The sequence below is a fragment of the Leuresthes tenuis genome, unplaced genomic scaffold (assembly GCF_036924035.1).
Source record: "Leuresthes tenuis unplaced genomic scaffold, fLeuTen1.0.hap1 SCAF_18, whole genome shotgun sequence".
Taxonomy (NCBI): domain Eukaryota; kingdom Metazoa; phylum Chordata; class Actinopteri; order Atheriniformes; family Atherinopsidae; genus Leuresthes; species Leuresthes tenuis.
In genome coordinates this window covers 23,154,026-23,172,883 of record NW_027325372.1, presented here as the reverse complement: position 1 = coordinate 23,172,883, position 18,858 = coordinate 23,154,026, and the positions used below count along the sequence as shown (strand labels likewise).

Below are 18,858 nucleotides of genomic sequence, written 5' to 3'. Positions count from 1 at the left end.
CCACACAATAAGTGTTATCACTGTAACAGAGGATCTCTTCTGATATGTCAAGAGGCTGAAGGCATGATTCTAAAGCAAACCCTCCATTTGGCAGATCACCTTCATCTCCATCATCTCTCTGCTGCTGTGGTTGTTCACATTCACAGTTCTGATAATTTTCAGGCTAATTTTCTGCCTCACACAGTGCATTTCTCTCACACATGTCAATTTCCATCAAATCTGCATCATCATAGTCATCCTCCCCCATGCTAACATCACTATCCTCACCATCATCCTCATCATCAGGAAGTGTTGGGTCACAGAGTTCTGCTTCATCTCTGATAGTAATGTCCCGATACTCTGGATGAACCTGCTTCAGTTTCAGTAATGCAGAGACTAGTTTAGGCCAGGTTACTGTCTGAAAAAGCTGATGCCCTCTGTAAGACAAACGTCTTTACAGTTTCACTCTCATCACCTGAGACTCACTCCTCAGTCTGGGTAATGCATTGACTGTTTCTTGGACCTCAGATGGCACACACACAACATTTCCCCTGATCAGTCTTTGTCTGCCTCTTGGAAGAGGAATGATCTTAGCAAACGGTATGCACTTAGCAATCAAATGTCTTTCCAGAATATTCAGATCTGACAGTTCACTGGGAATTTCTGACAACTGGAGTTTATTAGCTGCTACGAGGTTTGGCATGCATCCTTTTTTTTAGATGAGCGTGGCACGTGTGACAAATCCACTCTTTCCTTCTCTCATCAGGAACTGTGCATGGTTCATTTCTGCAGGCTTCATCACAAACATGAACATACTTTCCTGTCAGACACTGTGAAACCACATTTGGATTTTTGCCATAATTTGACCTTGTGCAGGTTCGTACCTGATTGGGAAACGAGGCCTTATGACACACAGTGCAGACATAAGTGGGACCAGCCTTAATATTAGCTCTGAACACAGATATGGCTTAACTGATCAATCTGCTCTCAACTGTCTCATGTTGCAGACTCTGTGTTTCTCTGGTCTCTGTTTAATTTAATCTGTTTGTGTTTTCATGCTGTGCACTTTGACTTTGTCTGTGCATTAGTCTGTATTTTCTTTTGATATACACGGCACATCTGATTTTATGCATCATCCTAAATGAATCATTGTTATTGTATCTGTCTCTCATTAGTACTTTCATCAGTTCTCTGTGTCTGAGCATGAATACTCTGTCATTTGCATAACGATGAGTGACATAAGATTTTTGTCTCTGTCGAAATGTTGGATTATCTCTGTAAGAATTCCTGATGTGTTCTTTTTGTCTCTGTCGAAATGTTGGATTATCTCTGTAAGAATTCCTGATGTGCGATTTTTGTTTCTCTTGAAACTCAGCACTTTGTCTATAACAATTTTTAATGTATAGACTTTGCTTCTGTCTGATATCAGGGTTATTTTGATATTTCCTGTTTGAGGAAGACCTTTTCTTTGCTCTTAAAGTCGCCTCTGAAGCATACTTTTCCCTTTCCTTCCTTTTTTGATTCTCTTGAGTTGAGGTTTTTCTGTCATCATTAGTCGCCTCTTCATTTTTTGCCTCTTCTGTTTCCCAAACTTTGTCAGTTTACAGGAGATTCCCATCAGTCCAGTATCAGAGAGCTTAATTGAAGTGTTGTTTGTTATTGACGGTGAAACGTTTGATTCACAGGTAGCATCATGTGATGAAAGGAAACTGGATTCAGTTGTTGCTTCTTTTTCAGCACTGGTAGGAGGGAATGTGATGTTTTGTTGTGTAACAGCAGATCTAAGACTGATATCAGTGGACACAACTTCCATTACATCATCAGAAAGATCATCTAAAGCAGGGTTTATCACTTATTTTGGGAAGTTAAACTCATGTGCAGGGGAAGCCTGTGTTAGGTATGTAATTTCAACCTCTCGTTGAACAGCATTTGTTTGATTTGACATTTCTGGTGAAATGTTCTCAGACTGATCAGTGGTAGTGTGTCTGTATGATTCATTGACAGCTTCCTCTAACAGAGGAGGTGCATCAACAGCTGTGTGTCTGCAGTCTGTGTCTGAAACAGCATTTCTCTGGTTGGATGTGTTCACACTGTGAAATGACAGAGGCTTGAGTTCATACATACAAGATGACTGGATGTCAAACATTGTGTAGCACAACTTGATCCTGTCAATCATGTCTCTCAGATGTGTGAATTTCAGCATCACAGCAGTACCAAAGTTCAACAGCCTCGGTGACAGTGGCAGTCCATTTTTGTTCTTGGAGTGTGGGTCAAAGTATCCGTACTGACCAGATCTGCATCTGAAAACTGCGACACATAACCCTGCCATGATCAGCAGCCCATACTGTACATCTGATGACAAAAAGCTCAGTCCATGTTCAAGGCTGAGAAGCCTCTCTCCACCTCCAAATGTTCCATACACCGACAGCTGAGTCAAGTCCACCTGATACTTTGACCTGCGTGCACTAACTTCATCTGGAAGTTCATCAGATGCCAAATGGACACTGTTAGGAAACCTTTCTCTGGCCTGTCTGTACACAGCATCACCTTTATCCAGAACTAGGTCAAGATCTGCTCTGCTAATCTTTTCATTCTCATGAAGAAATGACAGAAACACCAAACTGTTGGTCACACACTGACTGTTCCTGTATTTTCCATATTTTAAGGAAGCCTGACTGTGTGGGGCCCCAGATATGTGTCACTGATGGCTGAGGTTCCACATTCACACTGTGTTGATGAGACACTCAGCTGCATCACGTCCTCTCTTTACCATGTCAGCATAAGACACCTGAGGCACACTCTGTTTTAGCTGTTGCTCTTTATCATGCTGGAAAGCATTCATGACAGTGTTCCCATCAGAAACTGCACTCTGAGCTCTGCTGTTTACCTGCTGTCCATCACAAGACTCTCCAACACACACACACCATCACTGTGATGATCTCTCTTTACAACCTCAGCATAAGATACCTTCGGTGACACCAGATTGCTGCTCTGACAGCTGATACCTTTTGCTTGTTCACTCTGAGATTCTTTCTCCTTCTGCCATCTGAGCTTCTGAGCCTGAGAACGCTGACCCTTCCTTGGCATTGTTGTAGTGCTTAAGAAACTCAAAACTTACTTTATATGTACTGTTGTCACCAATTAATTAAGAGTAGCTTACTTTTCACTTCCTTCTGGTCAGAAATACACTCAGTGGTTCTTGGATATTTTATGACAAATATAAACAAATGTTACACTGCAAAAACTAATGTTGTAACTCTGAAATGTAGCAGAAAAGATCTACCATGAAAATGACAGCTGTATATACACTTCGAAAGTAACTTACAGCAGAATATAAGATCTTTCAGATATAGTCAGTATCTGAGAGTTAACTCAGTCTTTTAAATCTAAACTGTTAGCTTCTACCAGCAGACAGAAATATATCTATGTGGTAGATGGATTCTGTGTTTCAGACAGATTTAATAACAACAAGCTGAATTCAAATCTATGAACGCTCTTATATATAAAGTGTCGTGATGAAGATCAGGATCTCAGCAACAGCAGGATGACGGATGCTTCTGGTAACTGGATTCCACTTCTGGTCAGTTCAGAGCAGACAGCAAACAGACACTCCAATCCTCCTTACAGACGTGTTGTTTTTATTTCAATATGAAGAGATGCAACAACAAACGTTACATACACTAAATTATGCGTTATTGAACACAATATTTAGTGAAGACAGACCTCACTCAGAGTGGCAATCAGATGATTATATACAATGCTCTGATACTGGAAATGGATTCTCAGTTCAGGAAAATATGAGTACTTATATAAATGTGTATTTAACAAATTTAGAAAACAGAAACTTATTCAAATATTTCTGTATTTGGAGATGAAAATGTTGGTTTATCTCTAAGAAAACCAAATCTGCTGAATCAGACTAGTTGTTAGATTTTGGAATATCAGCCTTTCAAGTGTAGGTCCAAATAAATCAGTTTACTGAAAACTGCTGTCTTCAAGAATCAAAATTCAACTATGTTTGCTTTTTTTTTGGAGTAATCTAATACTCTAGAAATGTTTCTGATCAAATTCAGAGATGTCAGTATGTGGTGAGAGAGAGAGGGAGATAGGACAGACAGAGCAGAAGAGCTTAGATACTCTCAGATTCAAACAAATAGTCAGAAGCTGGGTAAAGTGGTCAAACCCAAATCAAGCACTTGTTCACTTGATAAAGTTTGGTCTGGAAAAACTGGTTTCTGGTAAAACTTGATTCTGGTAAAAGGTTTGTCAAAAATTGGAAACACTGGTTACTGATTTAACCAGGTTTGAGTGGCGCGGGAAACACTGGTTACTGGTTTAACCAGGTTTGTGAAAAGACACTGGTTACTGGTAAACCAGGTATATGGAAAGATAGTAAACACTGGTTACTGGTAAACCAGGTTTTTGGAAACACAGAAAACACTGGTTACTGGTAAACCAGGTTTTTGGAAACACAGAAAACACTGGTTACTGGTAAACCAGGATTGCAGAAAGATGGAAAAACCGGTTACTGATAAACCAAGTTTTGGAAACACTGGTAAAATAGAGCAGATAGAGCAAAGACAAAGCTATTCGAAAGGAGGAGGAAAAACAGGAGAGATGCAGTGATAGTGACAGAAAGAGGGAGATGATGGTCCTCAGAACACCTGAAAGACACAAACAGAACATCCATTAGACATCTGTGTTCATCAAAGTATTTCAGTTAAGCAGCTTCTTGATCAGATATCATTTCAAAGGTCCCAAACCATAAAAATGTGTTTAAGTTGTATTCTGCTTAAATAAACTCAGAGGTTCTAAAGTATGAATGGTGAAGATTTGAAATAACTTCTTCCATTCCTGTAAATACTCTGCTTCTTTTCTTATGTCCTCACCAGCTTTGATCACATGTTCAGAGGACTGAGTTAAGGAACCTTAAACAGGGATAGGGGGGGGGGCTTCATGATAACAAGGATATCAAGGATAAGATGGACTGGGTGTTTGCCATGGAGCCTTTTGTTCTGCCCCTGCTCTCTGAAACCAGTTATTCTATTCTAATCAAATGAGAACTATTCTTGTCACGAGTAAGAATAAACAGACTGAACACCTATAGCTGCTGTCAGACCAGAAATGAGTCTAAAATACTGGCATGTAAAAGAATCAGCCAGAGGGACATTTACATTAAACAGAATGTCCCAGCTATGTCTGTGTGGGCTGCCCTGTTCTGAACCTGGCTGCAGTTTTTGGATCAGAACAATCCAGATGTTCTCCACAGGAAACACCTGACTGGCTCAGATGGGCTCAGAGGAATGTTCAATGAGGACTTTGGGCCTTTAAAAATGTCCTTGGTCGATTTAAAGGGATTGACAGTATCATCACATCAAAATGACTCCACAGGACATATCAGAGCTCCAGTCCTGGGTTGTTATTCTGCTGATTCATGTTTTCAGTCCCTAAAGATAGTTTGAGAGGGGCGGGTCAAACAGCTGCTTATTGATGTGATGAAGAACTCATTGAATAGATTAATAAACCAGGATGAAGCTTCAGCAGATTGATCACAGCTTGTTCAAATGTCAGAAAAACCTTTAGAGTCTGCCTTTAGTGTTCCATTAAAACTGTTAGACTCTGCTGCTGGGACCTGTTCTGATCCACTTTACAGGCAGAACAGCTCAGTTCACATGGCTCTAACATGACTCCAGTCAGTGTTTACAGCTCTGTTTTTACTTTTATTCAACTCAGCAGTTGTGATAAACCACAAAGACATTGTCATTAAAATGTGAAACACTCCCAACACTCAGTGATGTGATGGACTGAACCTCACTGACTAGAAATCTGCTCACCAGCCAAGCAGGAGTTCTGGTCCGGTTCTCTCTGCGTCTGAGTTCAGTCTGAGTCTGAGAGGAGAAACAGTTTGTTAGTATATGATCAGTAACACATCAGCTGTGAAAGCTGTTCTCTGACTAATGATCCAATGTTTCACTTCATTCATGCAGTTTAAGAAGGACAGGTCTGCCAGATGTTACACAGCTACACACTGACAGGAAGCAGAGCAGGTATCAGGAACACATCCATCAAAGAACTAAATGTTGCTCCTCACCAGTCAGAGCAGGAGCAGCGGTCAGAGTTCAGGTAGTCTAAAGAAAGGAGGAAAAAAGAGTTGTCAGTTAAATGCTTCCAGCTGAGGACACAGCAGGTAACTAAGTACAAGTAATAAAACACCATGTAATAACACTGCAGCTTAGACTGTGTGTCACTGGGACATGGAGCTGCTGTTGTTGTGTTTTTTCTAACTTAGCTGTTCCATCAGCATCCAGACCATGTAAAAAGCACAGCTGTGCTGTCACTTCAGCTTTATTTCCAGAGAAAATTACTCATGAGACAAAGTTACAAGCAGCACAAAGTCTCATCTTCTGTCAGCAGTATCTGAATACAACAGTGGTGTCAAAAATCTACCAACAAAGTGAAGATGTTTTCTCAAAGCTTCTACCTCTGTTTTCCTTCATTTAGTGTGAGCAGAATATTTATTTGCTCAATAAATGTCCACTTTAAGATACATTGTTTTAAAATATGTTACATACATATATATTACAGTCAGCTTATGTGATCTATAGCCTTACAATAACCCTGTACTCACCAGCCAAAGCAGGATCGCTAATCTGTTTGTCTCTCAGTCTAAGAGAATACACACAGTTAGTCAATGTGCTCGAACCACAGAACACACATATCACATTAATACACGATCAAATACAGGTGGCTCATGAACTTTATTGGGTGTGTGTGTACTATTTTATGTCACATGAACTTTAAATAAAACAGTGGAGTCCATTAGGAGAGAAATGGCTGACAGGTGAGTTTGTGAGACTATTAAACACTCAGAAAGAGATATTAATTTATAGAATAGAGGCTGAAGCTTTTAGCAGGGGTGAAAGTTATGTACCGTGTACCACTAAAAGATTCAGTGGCAGTATGCAGCACTACCTTAGTGCGCATGCGCGTCTACTTCCCAACACCGCGGTTGCTATGTGGATCGGTGCGTCTGATTTATGTAATAGTACCGGCAAGAATTTATTTAAAATTACTTTCACCTCTGGCTTGAACATACCAGAGACAAGCTCGGGTATATTTAAAGAATATTATTGCTTCATCTGACCAAAGGAGCCTTTTTCTAGACACTATAAAGCGACCGTTAACGTTAGCATAGTTGCTAACGGTAACAGCGCTACCGGAGACAGTCAAAAACATTTATTTTACATTGGCTCACAATATATTTAGCTGCTTTATTTTCATTCAGTACCATTTGTAGTTTGTAGTTTTATTTGTAGTTTATTTAAACAGCAAAGGTGTTTCAAAGTTTAAAAAGTTTTCATTTATGACAGAGCGTGTTTAACACATACTTACCCGAGCAAAGGTCTACAAAGAAGACAAACAAATATGAAACGTTCAGGGGCACTCGGAAAAGTTTTATAATTTCATTGACGATTGTGTAATGCAAACATTTGTTTATTCTTTAAAGGGAAACTCCAACTGTGATGACTAATAGACAGTTGGCATAAACGTGCTTTAATGTTTGTCTTATACTAGAATGTGTTGCTTAAAAAAATCATGAAGAAATGTTATGTGTTTAAAAATCACAATTCATAATACATCAGGGGCGCAGCCATTGTTTTACTAGCGCAATGCATGCTGGGTGAGTTTGTTGCGTTGTGTCCTGAGCCGAACCGCTTTAGCTGTCTTATTGTGTTTAGCTGTTCAGCGCTCGTAACCAGCGAGATGTGCTTGCGCGCTAGACAACTACAGACACCGTGAAAGCTAAAATAACGTCTTTCAGTGTAGTTACCGTACTTTTTTGCACTTGCGCTGTCATCCAAAACATTCAAACACATACATATATATTCATATAGGCTATTTTTATATATAGCCTTCATATGTGTGTATATACGATAGATGGATGGATGGATGGATGGATGGATGGATGGATGGATGGATGGATAGATGGATAGATAGATAGATAGATAGATGGCCTGATGACCAAATAACAACCGTCAAATACTGTTCCCCCTGTGATAAAGTGAGGAAACGCATCCTGATGGCCAAATAACACCCATCAGATACTGTTCCCCCTGTGTTAAAGTGAGGAAACGCACTGTTGTGAATCTGTGCTACATAAATAAAACTGAATTGAAATGAACATTTACATGTATATATCTATCCTATATTAAAATTAAGAATTCTGAAACACATCTTCACTGAATTGATTAATCAACCTGAAGTATGATTCTGTCAAGGTGTCCTCCGTCATCACCATCATCTGACATCTGAAAGTCCAGGCTTTTACTAGTATCGCAAGAACTGAACCTTGGTGAGTGTCTTTATCTACAGCGAGACTATATTGAATGTCCCATAACCATACAACTGAATCCAATTCTGATTATAATTCAATTTAATATAAGATTTCAATAAAAAAAACTTCAATGAATAATATTAACAATAATATCACATATAAAAAATGCTAATCAAAATAAGAACTATGAACAAAGTAGCTTAATTTCAAAATTATGTACAAAAACAAATTTACACTTCAGGTCTATCCACTGACTGTATATAATTAATTTTGTTTGCTGTGGACTTAAAGTCCACAAAGAGTTTTCCGTTCTCCAGGGAAGCATCCAAAGGTTCCCACAAATCCTGAGCAATGTCCATGACTGTGTGGTTGGAGAGGAGGAGCTGCAGAACTCCCCCTGATGCTGCTCTCCATCACCCCCAACACCTCCACACCAGCAGCCACACCAGACACAGTCAACATCTGCCGAAGGAAACAGCACTTATATCACATGACATCTTGCAGCTACATAGTAAGCCCCTTTACTACCATTCAATTTAAAAAAAAATAATTAATTACGTTTTTATCATATCTTTTGTCATTTCATATCTGTATAATACATTTTTTTCAGTGTTGAAAATCATAATAATTTACATTTATTGCTTAATGAAATAAAGCCAATCCACTGCCATGTTCTGCCTAGTACATTCATTATTAAAAAAAACATTTATCTGATTGTTTGCCCATTCAACCCATCAAATCCTACTTTTTTAAATGTTATCTGCATTAATAACAACACACACTTCCATCATTATGATATATGGATTCATTTTAAGTTCTATGCTGAATATAACTCGCAGTATTTGTCCCAGTCACTGTCAGTGTGAAGATGTATTGCTATTTACCTCTATGTTGGTGTGAGCAGTTGAATGCATGCATTCCCTCCCTGCTTCCATTTTGTGTTTCCAGTGTGTGGAAATAGTTAAACGGAAAAAAAACGTACGGAAAATATAATAATAAAGATAAACAGGAAAACAATGCCTTAAAGCATTCTCACAATAAAGAGAAACAGGAAAACAATAGTGAGAATGCCTGAGAGCATTCTCACAATAATAAAGAGAAACAGGAAAGCAATAGTGAAAATGCCTTAAAGCATTCTCATAATAATAATAAAGAGAAACAGGAAAACAATAGTGAGAATGCCTGAAAGCATTCTCACAATAATAATAATAAAGAGAAACAGGAAAGCAATAGTGAGAATGCCTTAAAGCATTCTCACAATAAAGAGAAACAGGAAAACAAAGCATTCTCACAATAATAAAGAGAAACAGGAAAACAGAGCATTCTCACAATAATAAAGAGAAACAGGAAAAAAGAGCATTCTCACAATAATAAAGAGAAACAGGAAAACAATAGTGAGAATGCCTTAAAGCATTCTCATAATAATAATAAAGAGAAACAGGAAAACAATAGTGAAAATGCCTGAAAGCATTCTCACAATAATAATAATAAAGAGAAACAGGAAAACAATAGTGGGAATGCCTTAAAGCATTCTCACAATAATAATAATAAAGAGAAACAGGAAAACAATAGTGAGAATGCCTTAAAGCATTCTCACAATGAAGAGAAACAGGAAAACAATAGTGAAAATGCCTTAAAGCATTCTCATAATAATAATAAAGAGAAACAGGAAAACAATAGTGAGAATGCCTTAAAGCCTTCTCACAATAAAGAGAAACAGGAAAACAATAGTGAGAATGCCTGAAAGCATTCTCACAATAATAAAGAGAAACAGGAAAACAATAGTGGGAATGCCTTAAAGCATTCTCACAATAATAATAATAAAGAGAAACAGGAAAACAATAGTGGGAATGCCTTAAAGCATTCTCACAATAATAATAATAAAGAGAAACAGGAAAACAATAGTGGGAATGCCTTAAAGCATTCTCACAATAATAATAATAAAGAGAAACCGGAAAACAATAGTGAGAATGCCTTAAAGCATTCTCACAATAAAGAGAAACAGGAAAACAAAGCATTCTCACAATAATAAAGAGAAACAGGAAAACAGAGCATTCTCACAATAATAAAGAGAAACAGGAAAAAAGAGCATTCTCACAATAATAATAATAAAGAGAAACAGGAAAACAATAGTGAGAATACCTTAAAGCATTCTCACAATAATAAAGTGAAACAGGAAAACAATAGTGGGAATGCCTTAAAGCATTCTCATAATAATAATAAAGAGAAACAGGAAAACAATAGTGAGAATGCCTGAGAGCATTCTCACAATAATAAAGAGAAACAGGAAAGCAATAGTGAGAATGCCTTAAAGCATTCTCACAATAAAGAGAAACAGGAAAACAAAGCATTCTCACAATAATAAAGAGAAACAGGAAAACAGAGCATTCTCACAATAATAAAGAGAAACAGGAAAAAAGAGCATTCTCACAATAATAATAATAAAGAGAAACAGGGAAACAAAGCATTCTCACAATAATAAAGAGAAACAGGAAAACAATAGTGAGAATACCTTAAAGCATTCTCACAATAATAAAGAGAAACAGGAAAACAATAGTGAGAATACCTTAAAGCATTCTCACAATAATAAAGAGAAACAGGAAAACAATAGTGAAAATACCTTAAAGCATTCTCACAATAACAAAGTGAAACGGGAAAACAATAGTGAAAATGCCTTAAAGCATTCTCATAATAATAATAATAAAGAGAAACAGGAAAACAATAGTGAGAATGCCTTAAAGCATTCTCACAATAAAGAGAAACAGGAAAACAAAGCATTCTCAAAATAATAAAGAGAAACGGGAAAACAATAGTGAGAATACCTTAAAGCATTCTCACAATAACAAAGTGAAACGGGAAAACAATAGTGAGAATACCTTAAAGCATTCTCACAATAACAAAGTGAAACAGGAAAACAATAGTGGGAATGCCTTAAAGCATTCTCACAATAATAAAGAGAAACAGTAAAACAATAGTGAGAATGCCTTAAAGCATTCTCACAATAATAAAGAGAAACAGGAAAACAAAGCATTCTCACAATAATAAAGAGAAACAGGAAAACAATAGTGAGAATGCCTTAAAGCAATCTCACAATAATAATAATAAAGAGAAACAGGATAACAATAGTGAAAATACCTTAAAGCATTCTCATAATAATAATAATAAAGAGAAACAGGAAAACAATAGTGGGAATGCCTTAAAGCATTCTCACAATAATAATAATAAAGAGAAACAGGAAAACAAAGCATTCTCACAATAATAAAGAGAAACAGGAAAACAATAGTGAGAATGCCTTAAAACATTCTCACAATAATAAAGAGAAACAGGAAAACAATAGTGAGAATGCCTTAAAGCATTCTCACAATAAAGAGAAACAGGAAAACAAAGCATTCTCACAATAATAAAGAGAAACAGGAAAACAATAGTGAGAATACCTTAAAGCATTCTCACAATAACAAAGTGAAACAGGAAAACAATAGTGGGAATGCCTTAAAGCATTCTCACAATAATAATAATAAAGAGAAACAGGAAAACAATAGTGACAATGCCTTAAAGCATTCTCACAATAATAATAATAAAGAGAAACAGGAAAACAATAGTGACAATGCCTTAAAGCATTCTCACAATAAAAGTGCAGAAAAACAGACAACAAAACCATAGACCTTAACAGAAACCGTGACATAGTATAAGTTTAACAGACTTTTAATTGTAAGGAGATAAAAAATTTAAAATTCTCAAGCACATGACAGACAACAACCTAATACCTCTGAATGAGACGAGTGTCAAAGGAGAGGACCAGGATCCAGATTAATAAAATTCCATCTAAGAAAATAAAAATTGTGGTCTAAAGAGAACCAATGTGCTGGTGACTTAGACATATTACCTAACAGTAATGTTGTTTTCACAGTAGTATTGTAAAGCGATCAAAATCTGAGATCAACAAGAAAAAGAAGCAAAGGCACAAATGTTAATTCTCTTTAGTTTGGAAAAAGGATGTTGAAACTGAAGTCTGTGTATAGAAAATGTAAAACAAATTTAATGTAATGTAAAAAAATAAAAATAACTCACTGTCACTTACAAAGAAAACGTTCTGAAATAAATATAAAGATATATGAATGGCTCAGTAAATACAGCAGTATAAATTAGGAGTAAATGTTATTTAAAAATCCAAAAAAGAGGAATATTTAAAATAGATGTTCAATTTCCCACTGTTTATTTACTTTGCCATTTTCTTTTCAGTTTCCATTTATTTATTTAATCATTTATTAATAATTTATATCTATATATATTATTTTATCCTTACATTTATTTCTCCATTATTTCTCTGATATCATTTGATATATTTCTATTTAGCTCTTAATCTTATTAATTTCAATTACATTCAATTCAACTTTAATTATATAGCACCAAATTACAATTGTCATCTCAAGGCACTTAAATAATATAGTCCAATTCAAGCCAATTGGAATTCAATTCATTGTAATCATAATCCAATTAATTCATATAGAGCAATTTGAAAAAATAATATCCTAGCTAAAGAAATCAACAGATTGCACCGAAACTTGTCTTCAGTCCAATCTCCTGTCCTGAGCATGCCTGTGGCGACTGTGGAAAGGAACGACTCCCTTTTAACAGGAAGAAACCTCTGGCAGAACCAGACTCAGGAAGGGTGGCCATCCGCCTCGACCCCCTGGGGTTTAAGAAGACAGAAAAGAGGAAACCGAGGGGGGAAAAACACCATAACACCATTCAAAGGATACCTGTTGGAACAGGGAAACACAAGTTAATAACCACAATCATGTCACATGTACATAAAATCAATTGAGAAATTAAACAGGGGGAAAAAAAGAGAGAAAAGTGAGGAAAGATGTGACAGATGAGGTACCCCAGCAGTCTTATAGCAGCCTATAGCAGCTTAACTATGGGATGTTTCAGGATTATCTGAGCCATGCCTAACTATAAGCTTTATCAAAAAGGAAAGTTTTAAGCCTAATCTTAAAAGTGGAAATGGTGGTCTGCTTCCCGGACATTTACTGGCAGCTTATTCCACAAGAGGGGGACCTGATAACAGAAGGCTCTACCTCCCATTCTACTTTTAGAAACTCAACAAGGAACAACAAGTAAACCTGCAGTTTGGGAGCCAAGTGCTCTGTTAGGAAAATATCTTACAATGAGATCTTTAAGATATGATGGAGCTCGGCCATTAAGAGCTTTATATGTGAGGATAAAAATCTTAAATTCTATTCTGAATTTAACAGGGAGCCTATGGAGAGAAGCTAAAACTGGAGAAACATGATTCTCCAGTTAGTTCTCATCAGAACTCTGGCTGCAGCATTTTGGATCAGCTGGAGGCTTTTCAGAGAATATGTGGGACAGCCCAATAATAAGGAATTACAGTAGTCCAATCTTGAAGTAACAAATGCTAGTGCTGTCAAGAGATTAAAAAAATTTGAGATTAATTAATTATGATCTGTAATTAATTGATCTAATTAATCTATTTTAATCTCACCTAATAGAAATGCTGAAAAAAGCCTTCAACTTGAGGTATTTCCATTTAAAATCATTACATTATTGCAGCAAATCAAAAGATTGATAAATAACAAAAAAGCAGCTTTATGAAGTAATTTATTGTTTTTAACAGCTTTGAACAGATGCTGTACGAGTCATTTACATTCCACTGTATTTGAGACTAGTCCCAAGCACTGCCTGCAACCTTTAGTTTCAACCTTTTTTCAATCTCCAAATAATTAGAAAATAAAAATAAAATAAAACATCAAATCCATATAAAGTGCTGTAAGTTAACACATCAAAAAAACAGTAACAACACTTTTCAGATCAATAGAAGTACTGGACACTGAACTTGTTGCTTTTCCTCTGCTTCAGATAATATAAAATAAATAAAACAGAACCAGCAATCACAGTGCTGTTAGCACATCAAAAATAACATTGTTCATCATCACAAAATAAAGTGCTGAAATAACATCAAGCAATCACTTCTAATTGGGGTACAGATGACATGGCAGCTATGCTGACCTCATGCTTCTTATTTCTTCTTCTTCAGCCAGTCGCTGAGACAGACCAGCTTGGTCACATTTTCTGGGAGCAAGGCTGCCCTTTTCTTTTGTACTATGTGGCCTGCGAGACTAAACAGTCTCTCACAAGGTACGGAGGTTGCCGGGGAGGCCAAGTACTTGCGTGCCACGACTGACAGCTTTTCATAGGCTCCTGAGTGAGCATACCACCACTGCAGGGGACAGTCATCAATACTGATGCTGGGCTCTGCTCTGTAGCGCTGCAGCTCTCCGGACTCCATTCCATCTTCTTCTGAGTCAGACCCCAGCAGAAGAGCGCTTCTCCTCTTCTTCTGAGCTGGTTGATCATCCTCTGTGGAGGGCTGGAGAGTAGCTGCTCTTCTAGGCTCTGCTGCTTGGAGCATGTTTTCCAGACTGGTCCACACCTGAATGAATGAATGAATACATAGATGGACAGGTAGATTTATTTTATTTTGTGCAGCACTTTGTGTTGCATTTCCTATATGTAAAAAGTGCTATATAAATAAAGCTTGATTTGATAAAATTGGACTCAATAGTCCAGCTTATCCTTATAGTCTTTACTTGTTCCCTCTTTTCTCTTGGAAGACATTTCAAATCCTTGAAACGTGGATCCAGTGCTGTGGCCACCTTGAACCACGTCTCATTGACTACAGCTTGCCGTGCTTCCAGGTCCCTCTGGAAGGCATTCTTGAACTTCACCACATAGGCTGGATCATCATCAGTGATGTCCATGACACGGTCCAGATGGCGAAAAGCAGGCAGCACTACAGAGCAAGAGACGTAGGCCTCACCACCCAGCAGCTCAGTCACATACCTGTAGAGGTGGATAAGTTTGAAAAATAAACATCGCTGGACATTTAAATTTCCAATTTAATTGCCCCGAGAAGTACTACCTAATGTTCATTCATTTTTGGATGACACATGTGTAGTTTATTTCATTAAAATGGACAGGTGTTTATTTGGGCTTACCTGCATGGTTCAAGCAGGACCTCCAGCCTCTGCAGTTTCCCCCACTCAGCTTCGGTTAGCATGACCCATCTGTGGTTGTTCTGTTGGTCCAACGTAGCCTGGACAGCCTCTCGGTTGCGTAGGAGGCGTGAGACCATTGCGAGTGTCGAATTCCACCTGGTTGGTACATCTTGTATAAGTTGCTCGCTTTTTTTTCCAAGTGCAACTTGTTGCTGGTTAAGTTCTGTGGTACTTGCAGGGCTTTGTTTGAAATGGCCAACAATCTTGCGGCACTTTGCTAGTACACCAGCAAACCCACTGCCATCGAGGCAGACTGTGATGGTCCTCTGGAGAATGTGAGCATTGTAGGCGATGTGCTCATATGGAAGGGCTCTCATAGCAGCCAGCATGTTTGCTGCGCTATCTGTATCGATGGTGGATATCTTATTTTCAATTCCCCAGTCATTTGCCACATTGAGGAACTGTTCGGCGCATTTATCAGCAAAGTGCCTGGTTTCTGTTTTCATGACGGTCAGCGCAAACGAGTTGAGGTTCCACTCACCATCAATAAAGTGTCCGGTCACCCCCAAATAGCTGTGGTTGCCAGCTGAGGTCCAGTGATCTCCGGTTATAGCAACAAAGTTGGGCAAATCCTCCACCAAAATCTCAAGTTTGTTTTTCTTTTCGCCGTCGTACATCTTGCTGATTTTGGTCGTCACTGTAGTCCTGCACGGTGGCTTGTATGATGGGTCATTGGACGCAGTTTGCAACACCTCTGTTAACCCCTCGTCTTCCACTATGTTTATCGGCCTGCAGTTCATCGCTATCCACTTGGCAAGAACATTCGTCAGCCTGTCGGTCGCAGACTTGCTCATACGCGGGATGTTCTCCTCGAGTTTAGTTTGGCGAAGAGCTTTGCTATAGATCGCTAAATTGCTAACGTTAGCTGTGGCTGCACTCGCGACTGGGTGCTTTGCGTTGATGTGGTAGGCTAAACTTGAGCTACTTCGGTGGTAAGCAAACTCCTTCTTACAAAGAATGCAGATCACTCTACCTTTATCAATGGTGCCGTCGAGGCGTTTGTGAAATGTAAATTTTCCATTCATTGGACCGACAACTCTTACATGCTCCTCCATTTTCAAGTCTCCTCACCTTGCCCAACTACAGTGGGGGCCTATCAGCTTATCCCAAACCATCCCAAACACAATGACAGCCAATCAATGTCCACTTCAGGGTGTGACAGACCATTGATTTCCAACCCAAGTACAAGAAGCCCAACGTATAAAAACGGATTTTAAAAAAAGGCAACTGGCATTCAGAAACAGCAAAGTTAGAGATTAAAAATTAGATTAACGCGATTAAAAAATATAACGCACTAAAAATCCCTGTAATTAATTAATCTCCATTAACGCGATAATTTGACAACCCTGACAAATGCATGAACTAGTTTCTCTGCATCACCCTGAGACAGGATGTTCCTGATTTTAGCAATATTATGAAGGTGAAAGAAGGCAGTCCTAGATAACAGTTTTATATGTGCATCAAATGATAAATTCTGGTCTAAAATAACTCCAAGTTTCCTCACTGTAGAACTAGAAGCCAAGGAAATACCATCTAGAGTAACTATATAACGAGACAATTTCTCCCTGAAGCGTTCAGGTCCAAAGAGAACAACTTCAGTTTTGTCTGAATTTAAAAGCAGACAGTTCTGAGTCATCCAGGTCTTTATGTCTTTAAGACATGCTCATAGTCTGACCAACCTATTGGTTTCATCTGATTTCATAGATAAGTACAGCTGAGTATCATCAGCATAACAATGAAAATTTATGCCGTGCTGTCTAATAATGTTACCTATTGGAAGCATGTACAAAGTAAAAAGAATTGGTCCAAGCACAGAACCCTGAGGAACTCCATGACTTACTCCAATGTGTGAGGAAGATTCTTCATTTACAAGAACAAACTGGAATCTATCAGATAAATATGACTTAAACCAGCCTAATGCAGTTCCTTTAATCCCAATTACATGTTCAAGTCTTTGTAACAGAATGCTGTGATTGATCGTATCAAATGCAGCACTGAGATCCAACAGGACAAGCACAGAAACAAGTCCGCTATCAGAGGCTAAGAGGAGATCATTGATAACTTTCACCAGTGCTGTTTCTGTGCTATGATGCACTCTGAATCCTGACTGAAACTCTTCAAACAGATTATTTCTATGTAAATGATCACAAAGTTGAGCTGCAACTATTTTTTCAAGAACTTGAGACAAAAAAGGGAGATTGGATATAGGTCGATAATTAGCCAACACTTCTGAATCAAGAGTAGGTTTTTTTAAGTAAAGGTTTAATTACAGCAACCTTAAAAGTCAACCTTAAAGATACTTCTAAAGCTGCTCTACTTGATGATACATCAGCAATTACATGTAATTGTTGCAAAATTTGAGTTTTTACCTTTTACATCCACAGAAATACTTGAAAGATGTTGGAGGGGATGATGAGTGTCTTTCATGCTGCACACCTGAGTTAAAGCCCTATTGAACAACGTTTTATTCACACTTTTAGTAACATTTTTATTAACATTTCAGGTTTGCTGTGACTTGTGTTTGGTTAAGTTTTGGTAAAAAAAAATACACAGTTAGCATTACATATAAAAACAGAAACAAGGTTGTTGTTTGTCTTTGTGTAATGAGATTTACAACCGACAATATAAAATGTTGGCATCTCATAAAGTTTAAGACTTTATTATTGAAATACTGTACCTTTGCTCTCTGAACATGCATAGCCATTACATGTTTTGGGGTGTGAGTGGGCTGGCATTAGATATTATACGTATTTAACCTATAAACACGAGCTTGAACACAGGTTGAGTCAAAAAAACTCATTAGATCATTTCACATAATTGTAGTAAACTCAAGTGTGGATTGAATACAAAACTTAAACTTCTGGGAGGCTCAGCAACATTCCGTGTGGTAATGTTTGTGTAAGGATCAGGGGCCTCGTGTACAAACGGTGCGTACGCACAAAAAAGTGGGGAACGCTCTTTTTCACGTCAACGATCAGATGTATCACGAGCGAAATGACCGTGGAAATGTCCTCGTGACATTATGAAAAGGTGAGATAGCAAAGGTAAGATGAAAAGTGTGTATGCCAGCCCTCACGCCAACTTCAGGGCTGGTATACGCACTTTTCTACATCTGTTATAATAAAGAAATGTGAAAACAATTAGGACCAATTGGGATAATAAACTGCTGGATAATAAACTGGAGTGGTCTGCCAACATAGAAGCAGTGTACAGGAGGGGCCAGAGCCGGCTCAGGTCCTTCAATGTCTGTAGTGATATGATATGCATGTTTTATCACACCATCATTGAGAGTGCACTGTTCTATGCTGTTGTCTGCTGGGGGAGTTGCACTACAGACAAAAACTGTAGGCGCCTGGATAAACTGGTAAAAACAGGCCAGTTCTGTTGTAGGCAGAAAACTAGACCCTCTCAGTGCAGTGGTGGAGCAACAGATGAGGAGGAAATTAAATTCTGTTTTGGATA

General features: G+C 37.9%; 2 protein-coding genes across 2 annotated transcripts in view; both read right to left on the bottom strand.

Moving 5' to 3' along the window:
- Positions 1–18,858, bottom strand: part of top2b (DNA topoisomerase II beta) — a 505,727-nt gene that overhangs the window by 133,897 nt on the left and 352,972 nt on the right. The window lies entirely within an intron of this gene.
- Positions 13,985–15,671, bottom strand: LOC140275029 (E3 SUMO-protein ligase ZBED1-like). The gene is made up of 3 exons (XM_072370419.1): positions 15,337–15,671; positions 14,929–15,181; positions 13,985–14,771 (listed from the first exon to the last, which is right to left on the bottom strand). Exons 1-3 carry the CDS (start codon positions 15,471–15,473, stop codon positions 14,358–14,360), a joined length of 804 nt encoding a protein of 267 aa, XP_072226520.1. The 5' UTR covers positions 15,474–15,671; the 3' UTR covers positions 13,985–14,357.